Source organism: Gavialis gangeticus, unplaced genomic scaffold (genome assembly GCF_001723915.1).
Source record: "Gavialis gangeticus isolate Ggan-Ray unplaced genomic scaffold, GavGan_comp1, whole genome shotgun sequence".
Taxonomy (NCBI): Eukaryota; Metazoa; Chordata; order Crocodylia; family Gavialidae; genus Gavialis; species Gavialis gangeticus.
In genome coordinates, this window is record NW_017728992.1 from 190,984,050 (window position 1) to 191,001,015 (window position 16,966).

The 16,966-nt window shown below is 44.1% G+C and overlaps 1 protein-coding gene across 2 annotated transcripts in view; it reads right to left on the minus strand.

Moving 5' to 3' along the window:
- The window catches only part of ADCY8 (adenylate cyclase 8), a 225,469-nt gene that overhangs the window by 85,426 nt on the left and 123,077 nt on the right, over positions 1 to 16,966 (minus strand). For both annotated transcript variants that reach the window (XM_019528169.1, XM_019528171.1), the window contains exons 5-6: positions 16,014 to 16,141; positions 2,151 to 2,309 (exon numbers count right to left, since the gene is read on the minus strand). In XM_019528169.1, the coding sequence (XP_019383714.1) occupies positions 2,151 to 2,309; positions 16,014 to 16,141 (287 nt within the window). The remainder of the gene's footprint in view (positions 1 to 2,150; positions 2,310 to 16,013; positions 16,142 to 16,966) is intronic.

A 16,966-nucleotide genomic window follows, 5' to 3' on the forward strand; every position in this document is an offset into this window, starting at 1 on the left:
AATGACAAGGACCAATAGTCATAAACTCCTCTGTGACCACTTTAGGCTGGTCATAAGGAAAAAACTTTATTACTGTCTGAGCTCCCAAGGTCTGGAATAGACTCCCTCCAGAAGTGGTGCAAGCCCCTACTCTGGACTCATTCAAGAAATGTTTGGATGCTTATCTTGCTGGGATCCTTTGACCCCAGTTGACTTCCTGCCCCTGGAGCAGGGGGCTGGACTTGATGATCTCCTGAGATCCCTTCCAGCCCTAATGTCTATGAAATCTATGAAATCCTGCAGCTTAACCATCTTCATAGAGGGATAAACCACCATGGGTAAGAGCGGCCACATGAGCAGTTACCTCAGAGCAGCTAACGTGCATAAAGCACCACTCTTCTTAGTCCCATGGTAACATTTTCACGTGCTGATGCCTTTAGCCTGTTCCAGGACTTCTACAGATGGTTCTGCTTAGGTCCAGGAGCACAATCCTGCATCAAGGAGGACTTTTGCTTGGTGCTTTAAAGTGAAACAAAACTAAGCTTGAACAGGGATTTCTGCAGTCAATACAACAATATGATTGGTCTTTAGCAGGTCAGCCACAGGGTAAGTGGTCTGTCTGGAGAAGGTAATGAGGAATTTAACTCATTATGCCAAACATATGGATTGCGGCTTCTCAACATGTGTTGAACTGCAGGTCAGGCACAAATAATGTTTCAGCCCTCTGGTGAAGTGCCCCCCTCAAGTAATGACAAGCCAGGCAGATGGATGGAAATACATATATTTCCACATATAGACTGGCTAACAAAAAGGTCATAAAGCCATACATTAGCAACTCAAAGCATGAAGTTGGTTGTGAACAATCCCTAGAGGGTAGGTTTCTTAAAACTCCATTAAATTAGGTTGGCAGCTTATTGAAGATGCAACAGTGCTCCTACCTCTTGTGAAAACTTGATGGAAACTGCATGCATGTTTCTTGTATCCACAAAGGGGAACAAAGGGCTAAAAAATGATGTTGATGTCCTAGTTAAAGGAGACTACTTTAACCAAAAGCTAATGCATAAATCTAGTTTCAGACATGGAATCATAGGATGATCTGGCCTTGAGGAGGTTTTGGGCGCCATCTTTCTTCTGACAGGTTCCGCCCACCTTCTCGGCTGTGGGGAATGAGTATAATGCTCAGGTGACAAAGTATGCAAGTCAAAACCAGACCAGCTAGAAAATTTGAGGTATTTTCCCTAACCCTTCAGGGGAGAGCCTCAAAGGGGCGGGAGAGAGGTTCCATACATAGAGAGACTCTGGGCACATCTACACATTCATTAATGTGCCTTTTCTAATGCACATTAAATTTAGTACCTTCACTGTAAGATACTGGAAAAAGGTGCATTAGACTATTTTGAAGAGCATTAGCAAAAGTGCATGGGTTTTTGTGATGATTTAATGTGCACTAACATAGGCTAATGCACATTAAAGTGCATGTGTAGATGTGCCCTCTGTTTAGTCTGCAAGCAGAGGCCTAGCATGTGTAACCGCACAGGAGCCAGGAGCCAGCCTGCAAGGCTGGAGCATGGGGAGAAAGCCTACTATGAAAAAACCTCCATGGAGAACCTTGCTGCAATGGCTGAGAGTCAGATAGGAAGGCTGTGTCGAATATCGGTATTGTTTTAAATTGTGTGTTGATGACCCAGACTCCTGGAAGGACAGAAAACTTTTTCAGTGTGGAAAATATGAACTGGGGAAGGAGGGAAACTGAGGGAGCAGAAGACAGGAATCTGGAGCAGGTAAATGTGCTACATATGGAAGTTCTTTGTTGAGTAGTTCTTGGTGGAATACCATCAAGGACCCTCCGCAGAGGACACTAGTCCTTTTTTCACAATCAGATCCACAACTCCAAAGTCTGACTATCAGGCGAGACAAGGAAATGAGATCTGTATTCTTGCCTCAGACACTTATAGCCTATGGAAAACATCAATAAATATCTGACTTGAGAATCCAACATGTCTTTCTTTTGTGACAATTTTCTGAACAACCTTTGCAGACTTATGTTCGATCAACATCACTGTAAGGATGTTCTGTGCATGCATATCTCCGCTCCTTAGCTACTGGAAAGACAGTTCATTTGTCAGAGGAAAAGAAAAGTATATAATGGATGGAAACACGTTGCATCTTACCCAGGGATTCCACCTGACTCAAGCTTGTTGGCAATATCCACATCCCATGACCAGACATCAAATTGCCACTTCCGTAGGCCCAAAACGCCACACAGCACGGATCCAGAATGGATTCCTATACGCATGTCAATGTCATGCTTTGTTCTTGACCTAACATACCTGTGTGACAAAAATGTTAATAGACACAGAGTTCGGAGATATGCTCCTGCCATCAACTTTAGCGAAAGCTGAAACTATGATCCATCACATTTTCACCCCTCAGTATTGACTTGTCTTCCAGGCCTTGCCAGATAGTTAGGCAGCTGCAGAATTAACTGTGTCAGGGATTTACATATGTTTAGAGAAAAGAAAGCTGTAAAATACAACACCAATTTGGTGTGAAGGGATACTCAATAGGTTTGTACAATTAAGAGATAACAGTTGTGGGGTGACAGTACACATGCAGTCATAGAATAGCTCTGAAAGCAGGATTTTTACAAAGGCATTTAATGCATGCACAGTTCAATGGTACACACATTATTCCCATTATACAGAAATACAAAAAGAGAGAGAAACAGAAATGCTTGAATGGATACATTGAGGTCTTTTGTATAAAACCGTAACAGAACATTTAACACTAAGAGAAACTATCACAGCTAAATTATACAGAGGTCCCAATTCTAACTTCTTATTATAAGCCACTTACAGCTTTGTAAAACTCTCAGGTTTCTGGCTGAAATTTTCCAGGATTGGTGTTTGCCCAAATGGGAATTCATTTTGGACAGGTTGGAAAGAGATGGCTCATCCCTTTTTGAGTATGATGCATTTTTACAAATGATATAATTTTCCCATGGTAAAACCATTTTTTGAATCTCTCTCAGGGAAACTCTGTTTGCACCAAAATTAGCTGAGATTGCATGAATGCAATTTGACATTAGAGGGCATTTCTGCATTCTATGTTAGACAATAATTGGACAAAATACAGAAATGATCTTGAAAGCATGGCACAAAACCCAACTGAGTACTCCAGTCACTCCCACCCTGTGATCAGCATTTCCTATTGGCTCACCCCAAGCATCTGGACTGTAGGTCTCACTCTCTTAAAGTGCCCTAATTTCCCATTAAGGATATTGGGAATCTAGGCACTGAACTGCATTTTTCTGATTTAGTCTCCTGAAGCCAGATGCCTAATGCTTACGTCTGCTCGAGCCTAAACTGGGAGCACCTATGTGGCCAAACTAGATTTTGCCCAAAGTGTCTTCCCTAAGTTCACAATCACCAAGGTTTGAAAGAGAGGTGTTTGCTTCTGCAGACCAGCTATGGTGCATGCTATGGTGCAGCTATGGTGTAGCTATGGTGCAGCTATCATTTCATGGGACACATATACTGTATCCAACTTCTTAAATCTCCATGCACTATCACTAGGATGTTTGCCATCCAGGAGAGATTGTGTACACACAACCCGTTACAAGAATGCTACGTTTGCTTAGTTAAGCACTTACCAACAAGGAAATGACAGGGTTAGGGCTGCACAACAGTCCTTAGCTGTGACCTTTTGTGCCTGGTAAAACTCATCTCACAAGGATCACCTCCTACCTAGTTAATGCTACTAGGTGCCTTGGTTAACAGTCCCAGAAAGAATACTTAAGCGCTGGGTCTGGTTTAACCTGTAGGTCTGTTGGAGTAAACAGAGCTACTCTACGTTGAGATAGGCCCTTCCTTTCAAATAAATCCAAAAGCACTTTGTATGGCAAGAGATGGTGGATACTAAATCACCATTCCAGCCCTAGAAAGGGTCCTTCCGAACCAGAGTCAAGACACTTCGGCAGGGTAAGGTGCGAAGCTCATAACTAAGTTGCCTGTCCCATGTCTCCTATGAAGATACATAGAATTTTGTAGCCTCCAGAGCTCTCAGTCTAACACCATTCATTTGCTTTGGAAAATCACCACTAGAGTCAGCACTAATTAGTAGCCCTGTTGGCAATCTCAGGGGGAATAAAGTGCACTTCATTACTGTCAGTCTGCTCTAAGTCTGCTCTTTCTCTACAGTTGTCCAAGCCCTGCTGCCACCGAAGTCTGTGGAAATAGTGTGCCACCCAGCAAGAGCACAGGCAAAGATCAAAGAGCGTGCTGTCGTGTTTCTTCAGGTGCCCACCATGCCTCAGGTGCCTTAACCGGGACTTTGGCAGACTAGGTCTACAGGAGATCAGGAAAATTGCTGATTGAGTCCCTTCAGTGCTTGGCCTTTGACGGCTGCCAACAAGGGCATCAATTCAATGTGTTAAAAAGAGGAAATGGAAAGCAATGCTGTCAAATTGTGAGGAATCACAGGAAAAGCAATTCACCTTTACTGTCCTCGCCTGAATGTTTTGAAATCTTAGAAAAATGATGTATGTAATATGTGCCTATGCAGCTGTTACCCTGCTAGGGCAGTGCTTACTCATCAGATCAGCAGGTCTCAATGACCTTGGCAGGAAAAGTGATCAGACATTTGCACATTGGTAAAACCTATTTTTTTTGGAATAATTCTTCCATAATGTGTCAAGCACAAATAGGTTTCCTTACGAGCAACAAGCATGCCTGGCTTTTTGTCTCTATCTTTTTTGCATTCAAACCCACCTATTACGGGCACTTCAAATGAACTGCTCTTCCCTCTTGAGGTACTTACTACCTCTTGGGACTGATGGCCTTCTGAATCCTGCTCTGAACAGCATATTTTTTTGTTTCAATTGCATTTTTAGCATTTCCTCTTCGTGGAGAACAAAGTGAAACAAAGCAAAAAACTGTTTTTCTCTAACAGGGGTTGACTGGGAACTCCAGGAGTTGATTGAGAAACTTCAGCATGTCACAGTTTAAAGCCTGGCTTCCAGCCTTTCAAAGATCAGTGTGAAACATCTTTATCTATCCGTGTAGGTATTTCTATAGGCCACCTCATCATAGTACCTCAGGATCATCCAAATATTTGAAATAAAGGAAGAGGTAATGCTCTGCCTGCATGAAAATGCCACAGCTTAGCAGGCTAGATAAGGAAATCCCCAGTTAGAATAGAATTGCCATAGCAATTTCTACCCTATCTCCTTTCCAGCCTCCATGGCTAGGAAAAAGGAAATTTGGCTTGGATGTTGCTATAACCTGACAATCTCTTACTGTCAGAACAGTCCTTGGGGGCTATAGCCAAAATGGATGGTCTTAAGGCCACTACCCTCCCAACCTCCTGAGCTGTCCTAATCACAGCTTTGCTGCAGCTCCAAATCTGAGCTGGCATCAACTGTACATGGTTGAGTTGCTCTCGATTCTGACCCAACTGTACATGGTTGCTGCTCTCTTAGGCTGCAAACAAATGTCACATCTATCCCCAGAAAAAAAACATTTTATCCCAGGACAAAATGTCTTGGCTCACATGTCCATGTCTATTGTCCTGGGATAAATCCCCAAAAGATTTGGCAGGATAAGATGCACTACCAATTTATCCAGGGACATTGCAAAGTGTGGAATTGCATCGAGTCAATGGCAGAGAAGTGGCAGTGCGTTCAGCCACTCACTGAACCCTGATTGGAAGGACGATGTATATACATACTTATCCCTGGACATCTATCTTTAAGGAAAAACAGAGGCGCAACTTGTCCTGAGACAAATGCAATGTCTGTTCCTAGTCTCAGGCTGAGGAATCAACCACAGCTGTGTGTGATGTTAACCACATCAATCCCTTGCATGTTACCAGTCACAGAAACTGGTGTTAACTGTGCTTGCCCAACAGGTAGCTAAGCTTGTGCACACTTGACTTTGATTTAAAGAAAAATAGTTTTATTGGGCTTTTTTTGGAGCTGTGTGTGAGTGCAAAGAGTAGCATTTTAGGATAAGGTAACTTGGGGAGAGGTCTTGCGTATTTAATTCCACACTCGGTGGGTTCTGCGGTCATTCCCCTTTTCTACCAGTGAGGTTCATAGTTCAGGACCTGCTCCAGTGAAAGATCTGTCGCCTGTACTCATGAGTCTGCCCTAATGCTCAGCAGTTTTAGCTACAGAACAAAGCCTGATTGTGGGTCAGGAACACAGAGGGGTGTAACCCCTCCATAAGTCTGACACCTATTTTTTTATTTTATTGCACCATTTTACTGTGATTTCAATGGAAGTTTGCAGTACAGTTCACCCCAACCATTCGGCAAGCTTGAATCAGGCCACTGAGAAATCATGAGATTGGCTTCAGATAATAAAAATAAAATAAATGTGGGGCTCTCTATATATACCTCTTGGTTTTCTGAACCTTCAGCTCCCTGCAGTCATGAGGAACAGAAATGTACTTAAAAAAGAAGACACCTGGAGCTTATGACAGGATCCCTGCAGCTGAGATGAAACCAAACTCCATCCCCCCTCTCCCAGCATTGTGAGATTCACAATTAAACTGTGAGAATAGGCAACACTGCAATTTGCAATGTACTGTCAGGAACTGCTCTACACATATGATAAAAATATTATCAAATTCAATTCTATAGCCATCAAAGGAATTGCCACTTCTGCCCACATGACCACTTTCCCTGCCTGCCTTTTTCTTTTGTTCATACCAAGATAATTATTTCTGGCTTTATGTCTGCTTTCCTTATCTTGATATATAAAAATAATTGGATGCAGAGGAGTAATTGAGAAGAAAGCTTTTCATTAAAAAAATGTACACACTGAAAAGACCTTAATTTTTATAAAATGGCACAATCGGTTCAATATATATGAAATAATGTAAATTAGAGTCTCATCTTCATGCACAGCTTATGCATACAACCCTCCTTGCAGTAAGTAATAAAAAATGACTATGCAGCTGAGATGATATTTCCCTTTGTTTTGCTAAGGTCAGCTGGATTGCTGTATTTCCTTTGGCATAAAAATATTGGGATAGCCTGACAAAGTATTTATTTTACAGGGAGGTTTAAAGAAGGGGGCTGTAATGACTTTGCCAGTGTTGATTGTGTGTCTTTTTAAAAAGCCAAAGAACGCAGGACTGCTTTCAACCCTTCCTTCCCAAACCTGTGAACAATGAGGGGGCGAGGGGGTAAGGATCTCAGAGGTGCTGATGCATGTACAAGACCCTAGCTGACAGGCAAGAATGAGGGTGATCTGAGCATTAAGGAAAATTACTGGAGGGGAAAGAGGACACTTGCACGTGGGAGGTGACTTTTTACATGATGAGCTATCCACCTCATCTGAATTGCCCTTCTTCTTCACCCAGCCCTACTGGGCCTTCCACTGGATTCACAGTTATTTCCATTTGCCCAAGTGACTTGGAGTCTGGCGTACGGGTATTCTGACAAACTCTGTGCCCAGTAGCACTTGTTGATGACATATAAAGGAGCTCTCTTTAAACCACACGCTCACTCCTCTCAAGTTCAAGAGGTGTAAGGCTGTGGTACCTAAAATGACCATAGTTACTTGATTCCAAGATGAGGTTTTTTATCTCGTTCAACATGGTGGGGGGAAGCCCCTCATCTAGCAATCCAGCATGAGGCAGCAGAGGGGAGAAGAGCCCTGGTTTGGGTTTGGGGTCGGAGCTACAGCTACTGCCTGCCCCTGCAGCCTCAGGTCCCCTACACCAGTGGTCTCCAAACTTTTTTGATCACGCACCCCTATCAGTAAAAAATTTTTGAGCATGTACCCCCAATATATGTATATTTATATTTGTGCACCTGTATCAGCAAAAAAATTTTGAGCACACACCCCCAATATCTAGTCCGACCCCCAGTGCTCCTTCCTGCCCATGGCAGGGTTTTGGACTAGATGATCTGTCTAGGTCCCTTCTGACTCAGTGATTCTGTGATTCTATGAATATATGTATATTTATATAAATATAAATAGAAATTCTAATATTTTCTTCCTGCACGCCAATGGATCGTCTTGCGCACCCCCTGGGGTGTGTGCACCGCACTTTGGAGACCACTGCCCTACACCTCTTGTCTCCTCCACCACCACCTATTCCCCCTATCTCCCGCACTGCTCTGGCAGCTCTGCCCTGCCTGCCTGCCCCCTGCCACTTACCCTTGCTCCACTCCAGCTCCATTCCAGCCTGTGGCATGGAGTACGGCCCAGCCTGGCCTGCTAGCTGTTGCAGCACTGGCACATCTGGGGAGAGCCCAAAGCTGTGGGCAGGCAGAGCTGGTGTGGGGGCAGAGAGGGGCCTGAAGCTACAAGAGGGCAGGCACCAGGGGTACAGGCAGCAGTAGGGTGCAAGTAGTTAGGGACAAAATGTTTTATCCCCCTCACTACCCCACTACTGACTGTCCCCCACTGCTACACCCCCCCCACCACAGCCTCCCCCATTGCCTTCCCCCCCACCGCCTGCTCCCCTGCCACTTCTTCCCCTGCTGCAGCAGTAGGAGTGACAAACATAAGAGGACCCTTCAATAATTAGATTCTATCCATGGAAAATTATAACAAATGTATACATTGTCCATGATTAAAATCTATTCACTGGGAGAGCATCTTAAATTCAGGGTTGTCTTGGTTTGGGGCAAACATGGAATGACGCTGTTAAGGCCATACCTTCTTTTCAACAGAGTCTACGAAAAGACATTCCACTGAAATCCCTCCATCCCGCCACCCCCGGAGCCTGCCCACCTGAGCTGTGTGGGGGCCCGGGGCTTCCCTCCATGGCTGCAGCCTGAGCTGGGTGCCTGCAGGCAGGTGCCATCTGGGGGGGCGGGCTGCTGTGGCCATGGGGGGAAGCACCAGCCCCCACCGCCCCTTGCAGCCCAGGGACTTATCTGCCCGCCAGCAACTCACCCTCCCCTCCCTGCCACAGAGGCAGGTAAGTGTGGGGTATGTGCACAACACGGGGGTTTAATCAGCCCTAAATTGAAGCAGTGTTTTTTAAAATCCATTGCTTCAATTTAAGGCCCCCGTTTCATCTACACATGCCCGAGGTTTTCTGTTGCTAGCAGAAGAGAATATCCTTTGGAACTGAACCTGCAGCTGGTTCGACTCTAAGCTCACAAGAGACTGTTAGTACGAGAGAAAAAACAAAACAAAACATGAGTTGTGTTGCTTTCTGGCCCACATATAGCCTAACACTAACTTTTTCTGGGGATTTTTCTACAAGGACTTGAGTGCTTTTTCATGTTGACATGAAATGCAAGTGGATGAACTCAAGCAGATGCGTATGCTATACCTGTCGATTCTGGGAGCTGTGTTTTGCTTGGAAAAGAAAGACATATTATTGGGGTGGGGGGTGTTGGAAGCAAGGCAACACAATGCACTAATTTACTGAATGGGTTGAATGATGAGGCTGCAGTTTAATGACTCATAGATCTAATATTTTGTAGTGGTAGCTTTGCAATGTCTGTTAGCCATGTGTGGCAAACATTACACTCTGGTCCTTTTTAGAGCAACTTCAGAGAAGGAGTTGCCCCCAAATTACAGGATTAGAGCTAGACCCCGGTGGAATTAACACCCACTTTCTATAAAGGTGTCTACGTCATGCTTGCCACTGCACTATCTGAACTGAGAGTGTAGTGACAACAGAGCCAGAGCCTTGCTTCTGCTATGTGTTTAGCCTTCTCTCATTTCTCCTTTACCACAACCTCTCCCTACACTAGTTGCATAAGGCAGGGGTACTTAACTGTCAGCCCACGGGTCCAATCGGGCCCCAGAGCTATGACATTGAGCTCCCCGAGACCCGCTGTGCACCTGAAAATTTGGTGTTGGGGGAGCAGAGGCACCACTCCCCTGCTGCCAAATTTCTGGACCTGTGGAGAGTCTTCGGCCCTGCGTACTAGCTCGGACATGCAGGGCAATGTGGAGCCCAGTCCTAGCAAACGGGGCTGGGTGGGGGGCAGTGCTGGATTCCAGGGCCCAGTCCTGGCATGCAAGGCCTGATTTTGGCATGTGGGACTGGACATGGGTGGTGTGTGGTGATCTTGGCATGTAGGGCCAGTGCGGAGCCTGATCAGGTCATGTGGGGGCTAGCCAAGGCTGTGCAGGGCCCTATCCAGATGTGCAGGCCAAGGTAGAGGCAGTATGGGGCCTGATCCTGGCATGTGGGGCTCGTGGGCCTGCCTTGCACCACTCATCTGGCCTAGGGGCCAAAAGCTTGAGCATCATTGGCATAAAGGAAGCCAACGAAGTGAAGTCCCAAAGTCCAAGATGCACTACAACAGCAAGTGAAGGTGCGGGAATACCTCAAAGTTTCTACGTTAACGTCCTTAACCAAAAATGTTACAAAATGGTATGAGATCCCATAGATTCAGTCACAAACCTTTAAAAGGAGGGGCCTTTCCTCTGAAGACTATAAACTCACGCAATGTCAAATCAGTAAGAAAAAAAAAAGATTTCAATGACATATTGCCATTATGTTGCTATTATTTTTGGTCACATGTCCTAAGAGGGTGAATGTGTCAGGGGTAAACATGTCTCTCAATATTTAAGTCCACTGATTTAACTCCAGAAGAACAGAGCAGCAAATGCAGCCCGAAGTAATACTTGATGAACACACCCTGCAGTTCTAAGTGAATATTTGCCTATTTTTTTGGTTTGTTTTGATGTCTACATTTTCCATTTCTTGTCTTCAGCGTTGCTCTGATTATTGTCACTCCAGCTTTCACTAGCTCTGTATGATTAACAAAAGGATCTGGGGAGAGACTATTGAGTTGGATCATTTTCTGCTCATGTGCAGGGGGGCTGGACCTGATGATCCGTAAGGTCCCTTCCAGCCCCTAACGTTTATGAAACTATGAAAGTATGTATATTGTAAACTGGGTGGTCCAAAAGTGACTTTGGATTGTTACTGCCAAAGCACTTCGAAACATGTACAAAACACTCTGAATTCACATGAAAATCTTCACATATTGAATGTGGCATTCAAAAGTCAGTTAGATGGATAAGACTTCACAAAGGACCCAGAAAACAAGTAAAAGAGCTGTATTTTCCCAGGAAAAACCAATCTGCTACTGAGATCATCCACAATAATAGTATTTTTTCTTTTTAATTCATGTTTACTATTAGAGACTGAGCACTGACTTTAATGAAGGCAAGATAGTATTTTGCTCCTGAAATGTAGCTTAGGTTTGTGGTGAAAATAGTTCTGTCATTATAAATACTCTTTCAGATTGCACTTTCATGGGAGGGAACCCAAGCCATGAGACCACCATACACTCCTTGATGTGCCAAATAAATATGTTAGTATGAGGGTTGGTTTGAATTTCCGCTACCATGTGGGGAGACTGAGCTCCCCCTCTGAGGAAACTGGAATTCAAACAGCTTCATAGTCTGCTTTGCACTCCCCCTCCCTTCCCCCCGCCTCCCTCCTCCCATTATGTGCACTTGGGGTACAAAAAATTCCTCCAAGGATCAGAGAAACTCAAACCTGCAGAGCAGACATAAAAGCAGCCCCAGGAGAGGACTACTGGATACTGCCATTGCTACAGATTCATCAGGTTTAAAGCCAGAAGGTGTCATCAGATCCCCTTTCTAAATCCTGCATAACACTGACCGTCACATTTAATCCGATTACCCCTGTATTGATGCCAATAACTGATGATGAGCTGAAGCATCGGGAAGGCATCCAGTTTTGACTTGAAGAGATCAGGAGACAGAGAGTCAAGCTCCTTTCTTGGTATCTTGTTCCAGTGGTTAATCACTCATCAGGATTCATGTTTTATTTCCATATTGAATGTGTCTTTAGCTCCCATAACTGGTTCTTTTGACCGCTTTCTCTTCTAGACTACAGTGCTCCTTTGGTATTCAGTGGGTGCATATACATGTGAAATTAGTGTGAAGCAATAAACTCTGGCCCAGTTTGCACTGGAGTTTATTGCTCCCAGGTGCAGCATTTACATGTGTGCCTGGGACTGCAGCATGTGGAGCTGGGGCAGCGCAGCCCTGGCTGGCAGGAAGCCCAGGAGGGTGGGGGGTGGGGGCGGTCAGCCTGCTAGCCCAGGGCTGCTCTGACCCAGTTCAACATGCTACAAAGGAGCTGGCTGGGGCATGAGGGTGCTAAAGAACAGGGCTAGCCAGTAGGCAGCCCCACACTGTAGAATCCTCATGCCCCAGCCAGCCGCAGTCACCATCTACACGTGCATTGCATGAGAGTGAATAACTCCCCCATAGAATAGTATTTGTGCTGGGCAGTACTATCCTACAGTGGAGTTAATTAATTTACTCCAGCCTAATAGGGGCACATGTGTAGACACTGATGCTTTATTGCAGAGCTAATTAGGCACCTGCAGTAAGTGTCTCATGTAGATGCACCCTATGTTTGCTACTCACTAAGGTGCACTGCATAAAACAATCCATGTAGGCATACTCCAGGTAGCTCTAGCCTGGGTGCCAGAAGCAGTATAGTTGCACTAGCATAACCCAGCAGCCAGGTTAACTTACTCTGCTGAGTACCATGCTATATTGCTTCTAGGACACTGTGCAGTGTAGACACACCCTGCATTTGTTCAACGTACGGTGCAACAGGGTCACATTTTTGATCAACTCCTAAGACTTCTGTTATTGTTGTTATTTATTTGTATTTCAATAACCCAGTGGATTAGAAATAAGAGTTGGTAAAGGAAGTAGACTGTAGATTCTGTTCCTGTCTGGTCCTTCAGCAAGCACAAGTGCTTGTTTGTCTGAAAGTCAGATGTTTCTGGGAGTGACAAAAGCAATAATTGCACAAGCAGCTTTGCTCAGATATCTTATTTTGATCATTGGAACTTCCCTGTAAATACTTTCTGTCCTTCAAGAAAGCCTTAAATAGAGGTAAGTAACCTAAATATATCTGAGGTTGAAAGAATGGATTCATCTCTTGTATCATTCTCCCAATAGTTCAGATATAGAAGATATTTCCTTTGTGAAGGCTTCAGGCAAAAAAAAAAAAAGATATCCTATAATCATCCAAATGTTACTACTGGTAGGACTTACTTCATATTAATCTCTGCAGTGGTCAATTAAAATATTTTTAGGTCATATAAACTCTTCCGCAAGGTTTCTCCATTATAGCTAAGGGACCCACCAGTTTCAGTTCTGACTGACATGGCATAAATCATACTGGCCTCTTTCTCACTCAGATAAATCAGAGTGCAAATGGCTATTCTATTATTTTTTGTAGTAATAGTAGTAGCAGTAGTATCATAGCATCCAGGGGCTGCAAGGAGAATGAGGCCACACTATGAATTATACAAACACACAAAAGATAAAGCCTTTGACTAAAAGGGCTTATTATATCACTTCCACTGGGATCTTGCTGGCATTGCGAAGAGGTATAGCTTTGCTTACTTGCTCCTATTTCACACCCACAAAACCCAGAAAGGAGGCACCCCTCCACCACCACAATGGTTCTCGAGCCCACTGAAGACAGAGAGCTCAAGGGCACCAGCAGGGGGGCACTCGGAGTGGCTTCACTACTTCGTTCCAAGTTTGGTGCATGCAGAGTGAGAAACGCTGTGCGTCTCGATGGTCCCTCTGGATGTATTGATTATTAAAGCTATTCAAACTCATATTAAATTTATATCACAGCAGTGCCTGGAGACCTAATCAGTAGCTGGGCCCCAGTGTGCTAAACATGCATAAATATACCAAGGAGGCACAGTCCCTGCACTGAGGAATTTACAATCTTAGAAGAAAACATGACACATGAAAGTTTGGTAGATGGTGAGTGCATCTATACGAGATGCTTTACTTGAAATTAGAGCTAATTACTGCACAGTAAGCCTCACCATCTACATGTACAGATGCTTACTGCACAGGAATTTGCTGTAAATTTGCAACCTTTAGATACAGGTAGCAAATTTACTCTTGTTTAGTAACTGTGCAGTAGCACATGTGTAGACGGCTGACTGGGAGCAAATGTGCTCCCAGTCAGCCATACGGCAGAAGGCAGGAAATTTCTCCCTGCCGCTAGGAGCTGCCAGGTGCTGGGGTGGGCTCCACCACCAAAGCCTGGATGGGGACTATGTCTCCCTGCCTTGGCAGCATGGAGCTCCTAGCACCCACTTCATGATCAGGGAGATTCTTATCTCCCAGCCTAGGCCCTGTGACCGTGGGGCTTGGGCTGGGAACTAAGGATGTCTCAGCCTGGGCTCCACAGCTGCAGAGCTTGGACTGGGAGATAAGAATCTCCCAGCCTTGGCCCTGCAAATTGGGAGTGGGGGCTAGGAGCTCCCTGCTGTGGGGCAGGGGGACACTGTCCTTGCCTGAGCTCCAGTGGTGGAACCTCCCTAGTAGGTGGCAGCTCCTGGGGGCAGAGAGCAATGTTCCAGCCCCCACCAGGAGACAGCGGTCTCCCCGCCCTATACTCCCTGCCAGCCTCTGGTCTAGCACCCAGGGAGAGCTAGAGTGCCCCCTGGATGCTGCAGGGGCCCACTGCAGGGCCACAGGGAGTGGGAACAGTCCGCAGCTAGGAGCAGCAAATCTGCTCCCACATTGCTGCACATATAGACACATGCCCAAGAGACCTTTCTCTAGAGTACTTTACTCTAGAGTAAATTGCTCCCGGATTATTTACATGTTTAGATGTTTAATGTGCAGTAGCCTAATAACACTGCGCAGTAGCGTGCCGGGCAAAAACCATGCTAATATACTACTACACTGCACAGTAGTATTAGGCTACCGCACAGTAAGTGTCACTAAAAAACTGTGCGTCAGGACTATTGCACAGTAACTGTAGTTACTGAGCATTTAGTTAGTACTTCATTAAGCAAGTACTAAAATAAATGTCCAGTAACTACTGCACATTAATGAACATATAGACGTGTACTATCAAACATATGCAAATAACTACCCATATATATTCAACTGCACTTTTTAATGCTCCTGATAGATAGCTTTTCTCATCTACAGTTGATACGATTCATGCTTCCCTTCCTGAATGCCAGGGGCAAAATATCCAGCACTTTTAACGGTATGTCAACATCCTTCTTAGAGATCTGTTGTATAGCTGATTTTTCCATTCATTTTCTTCAAAATCCTCCTACATTGAGGGGCAGCACCTGTAACTCTCTCTTTAGAAGGCAGACAGAATTGGGAGGAAAGACCAGAATTCAATGGAGCACAAAAAAGCTGACCAGCTGGAACACAGTACTGGAAGAGCATTAGGAAAAGGTTTCAATGGGAAGGGTGCGGGAGGAGTAGGACTGGAAGATGGTGCTGGGCAAAAGAATAGGGGGCTATAACAGCAGTCTATAACAGCAGATACTGGCCACTACTGAGGGCAAAATCCTGGACTAGCCATAGAAATGAACTGCTGAAGAATGATAACGTCTATGCATATATTTAATCAAAATATAGTACTCCTATCAGCAATGCAACTATGTCTGCATCTACATACTGCCTATGAATATGCATGCCTACATCCTTTAACTGAGAATATTGCCAGCTCCTATGGGTTTAAAAGGCAATGGAGCTTAATAGGTGCCATTTGCTTAGCTGGCAAATGTTACAGTGTTTAGAAGTTTTCCTCTGAGCTATTATCCAAACTAGAGCATTGCCACAGCTGTTTATTTTACTTTTATTATAAAAGAGATTATAGACAATGAGCTAGTCACATCTTATCCTCATCAGCCTTATCTTAAAAACCAAAAACCTGTGCACATGAACAATACAAGTGAAATTTGATGTTTCAGCTGCAAAAATAATATTGAAAAAGTATAGCTGTCACCCTCCCCACAATACGCATTTCTTATTAACATCACAGACATAGTATCAAAAGCATTTAATATGAATGCAGTCATTAGCTATAAACACAGATCTGATGCCACTTTACATATTAAAAGATCTGCTAAGCTTCAGTGAATCGATATTATGCTCATCTACGACCCAGCTAGATATTATTTGATTATTTACTCTGTATAGCATTAAAATGCTGAAATAAGAGACCACAGAACAACAACCAATGGAAGAAAAGGATAAATGAAAAAATTACCTGATAGTTTTGATCATGCTGAGTCCCATTTCAACACAACAGTGTGCATGGTCTTGGCGTGGTTCTGGGAGCCCAGAAACACAGTAGTAACAGTCCCCCAGGATCTTAATTCTAAGGCAATGATGTTCCTAAATTAAATGTGTTAAAAGAAAAAGATTTAAACAGTCAGGAGTAATAAAAAGATGATGACGTGAGTGGCATAAAAAAAGACTGGAAGGAAATTTAAATTCTTTTCAGTGTATATTTTTTCTCTATGTAATTAATAATATTCAGCTTTCTTGTAATTTGTCTATTCTTACAGCAAAAATATATATTTGATGAACTTTCTGGTGTGTGTGCTTGTCTGCTAGGACCTTACTGCCGATGCGAGTAGCTTTTGCTGGGGATGGATCGGCAGCTAGGCAGCAATCTAGAAACTGTGCAAGGGGATAATGAGAAGGGCACCTAGAACAAATTTTTTGAGACTACAGGGCCAACACCCACTCAGTGGGCCCCCATTGATACTAATGGACTCTGGATTAGGCCTATATTGTGGAGAAAGGATGCTTTGGGTTACTGGTACAACAAATATTTGCTTGGCATTCCACTAGAAATGCTCTTTACTCTCAGGAGGAAATATAGTATTTCACCCTTTATAACTGCCTTACATAGTATAATACAGTGTTTTTGGGTCATTACTTTAGAATCATTTTTTTCCTTCTAAGGTCCCAACCCTCAGATATACCCAAGTATACAACATTTCCACTCTCTACTGCAGGAGTTAGAACAAAATCCAATCCTATGAATAAAGCATCCATCCCAGTAAAGTACTTACGCTCATATTTTCATAGGTTTCATAGATTTCATAGACATTAGGGGTGGAAGGGACCTCGGAAGATCGAGTCCAGCCCCCCGCCCGAAGGGCAGGAAGTTAGCTGGGGTCATAGGATCCCAGCAAGATAAGCATCCAATTT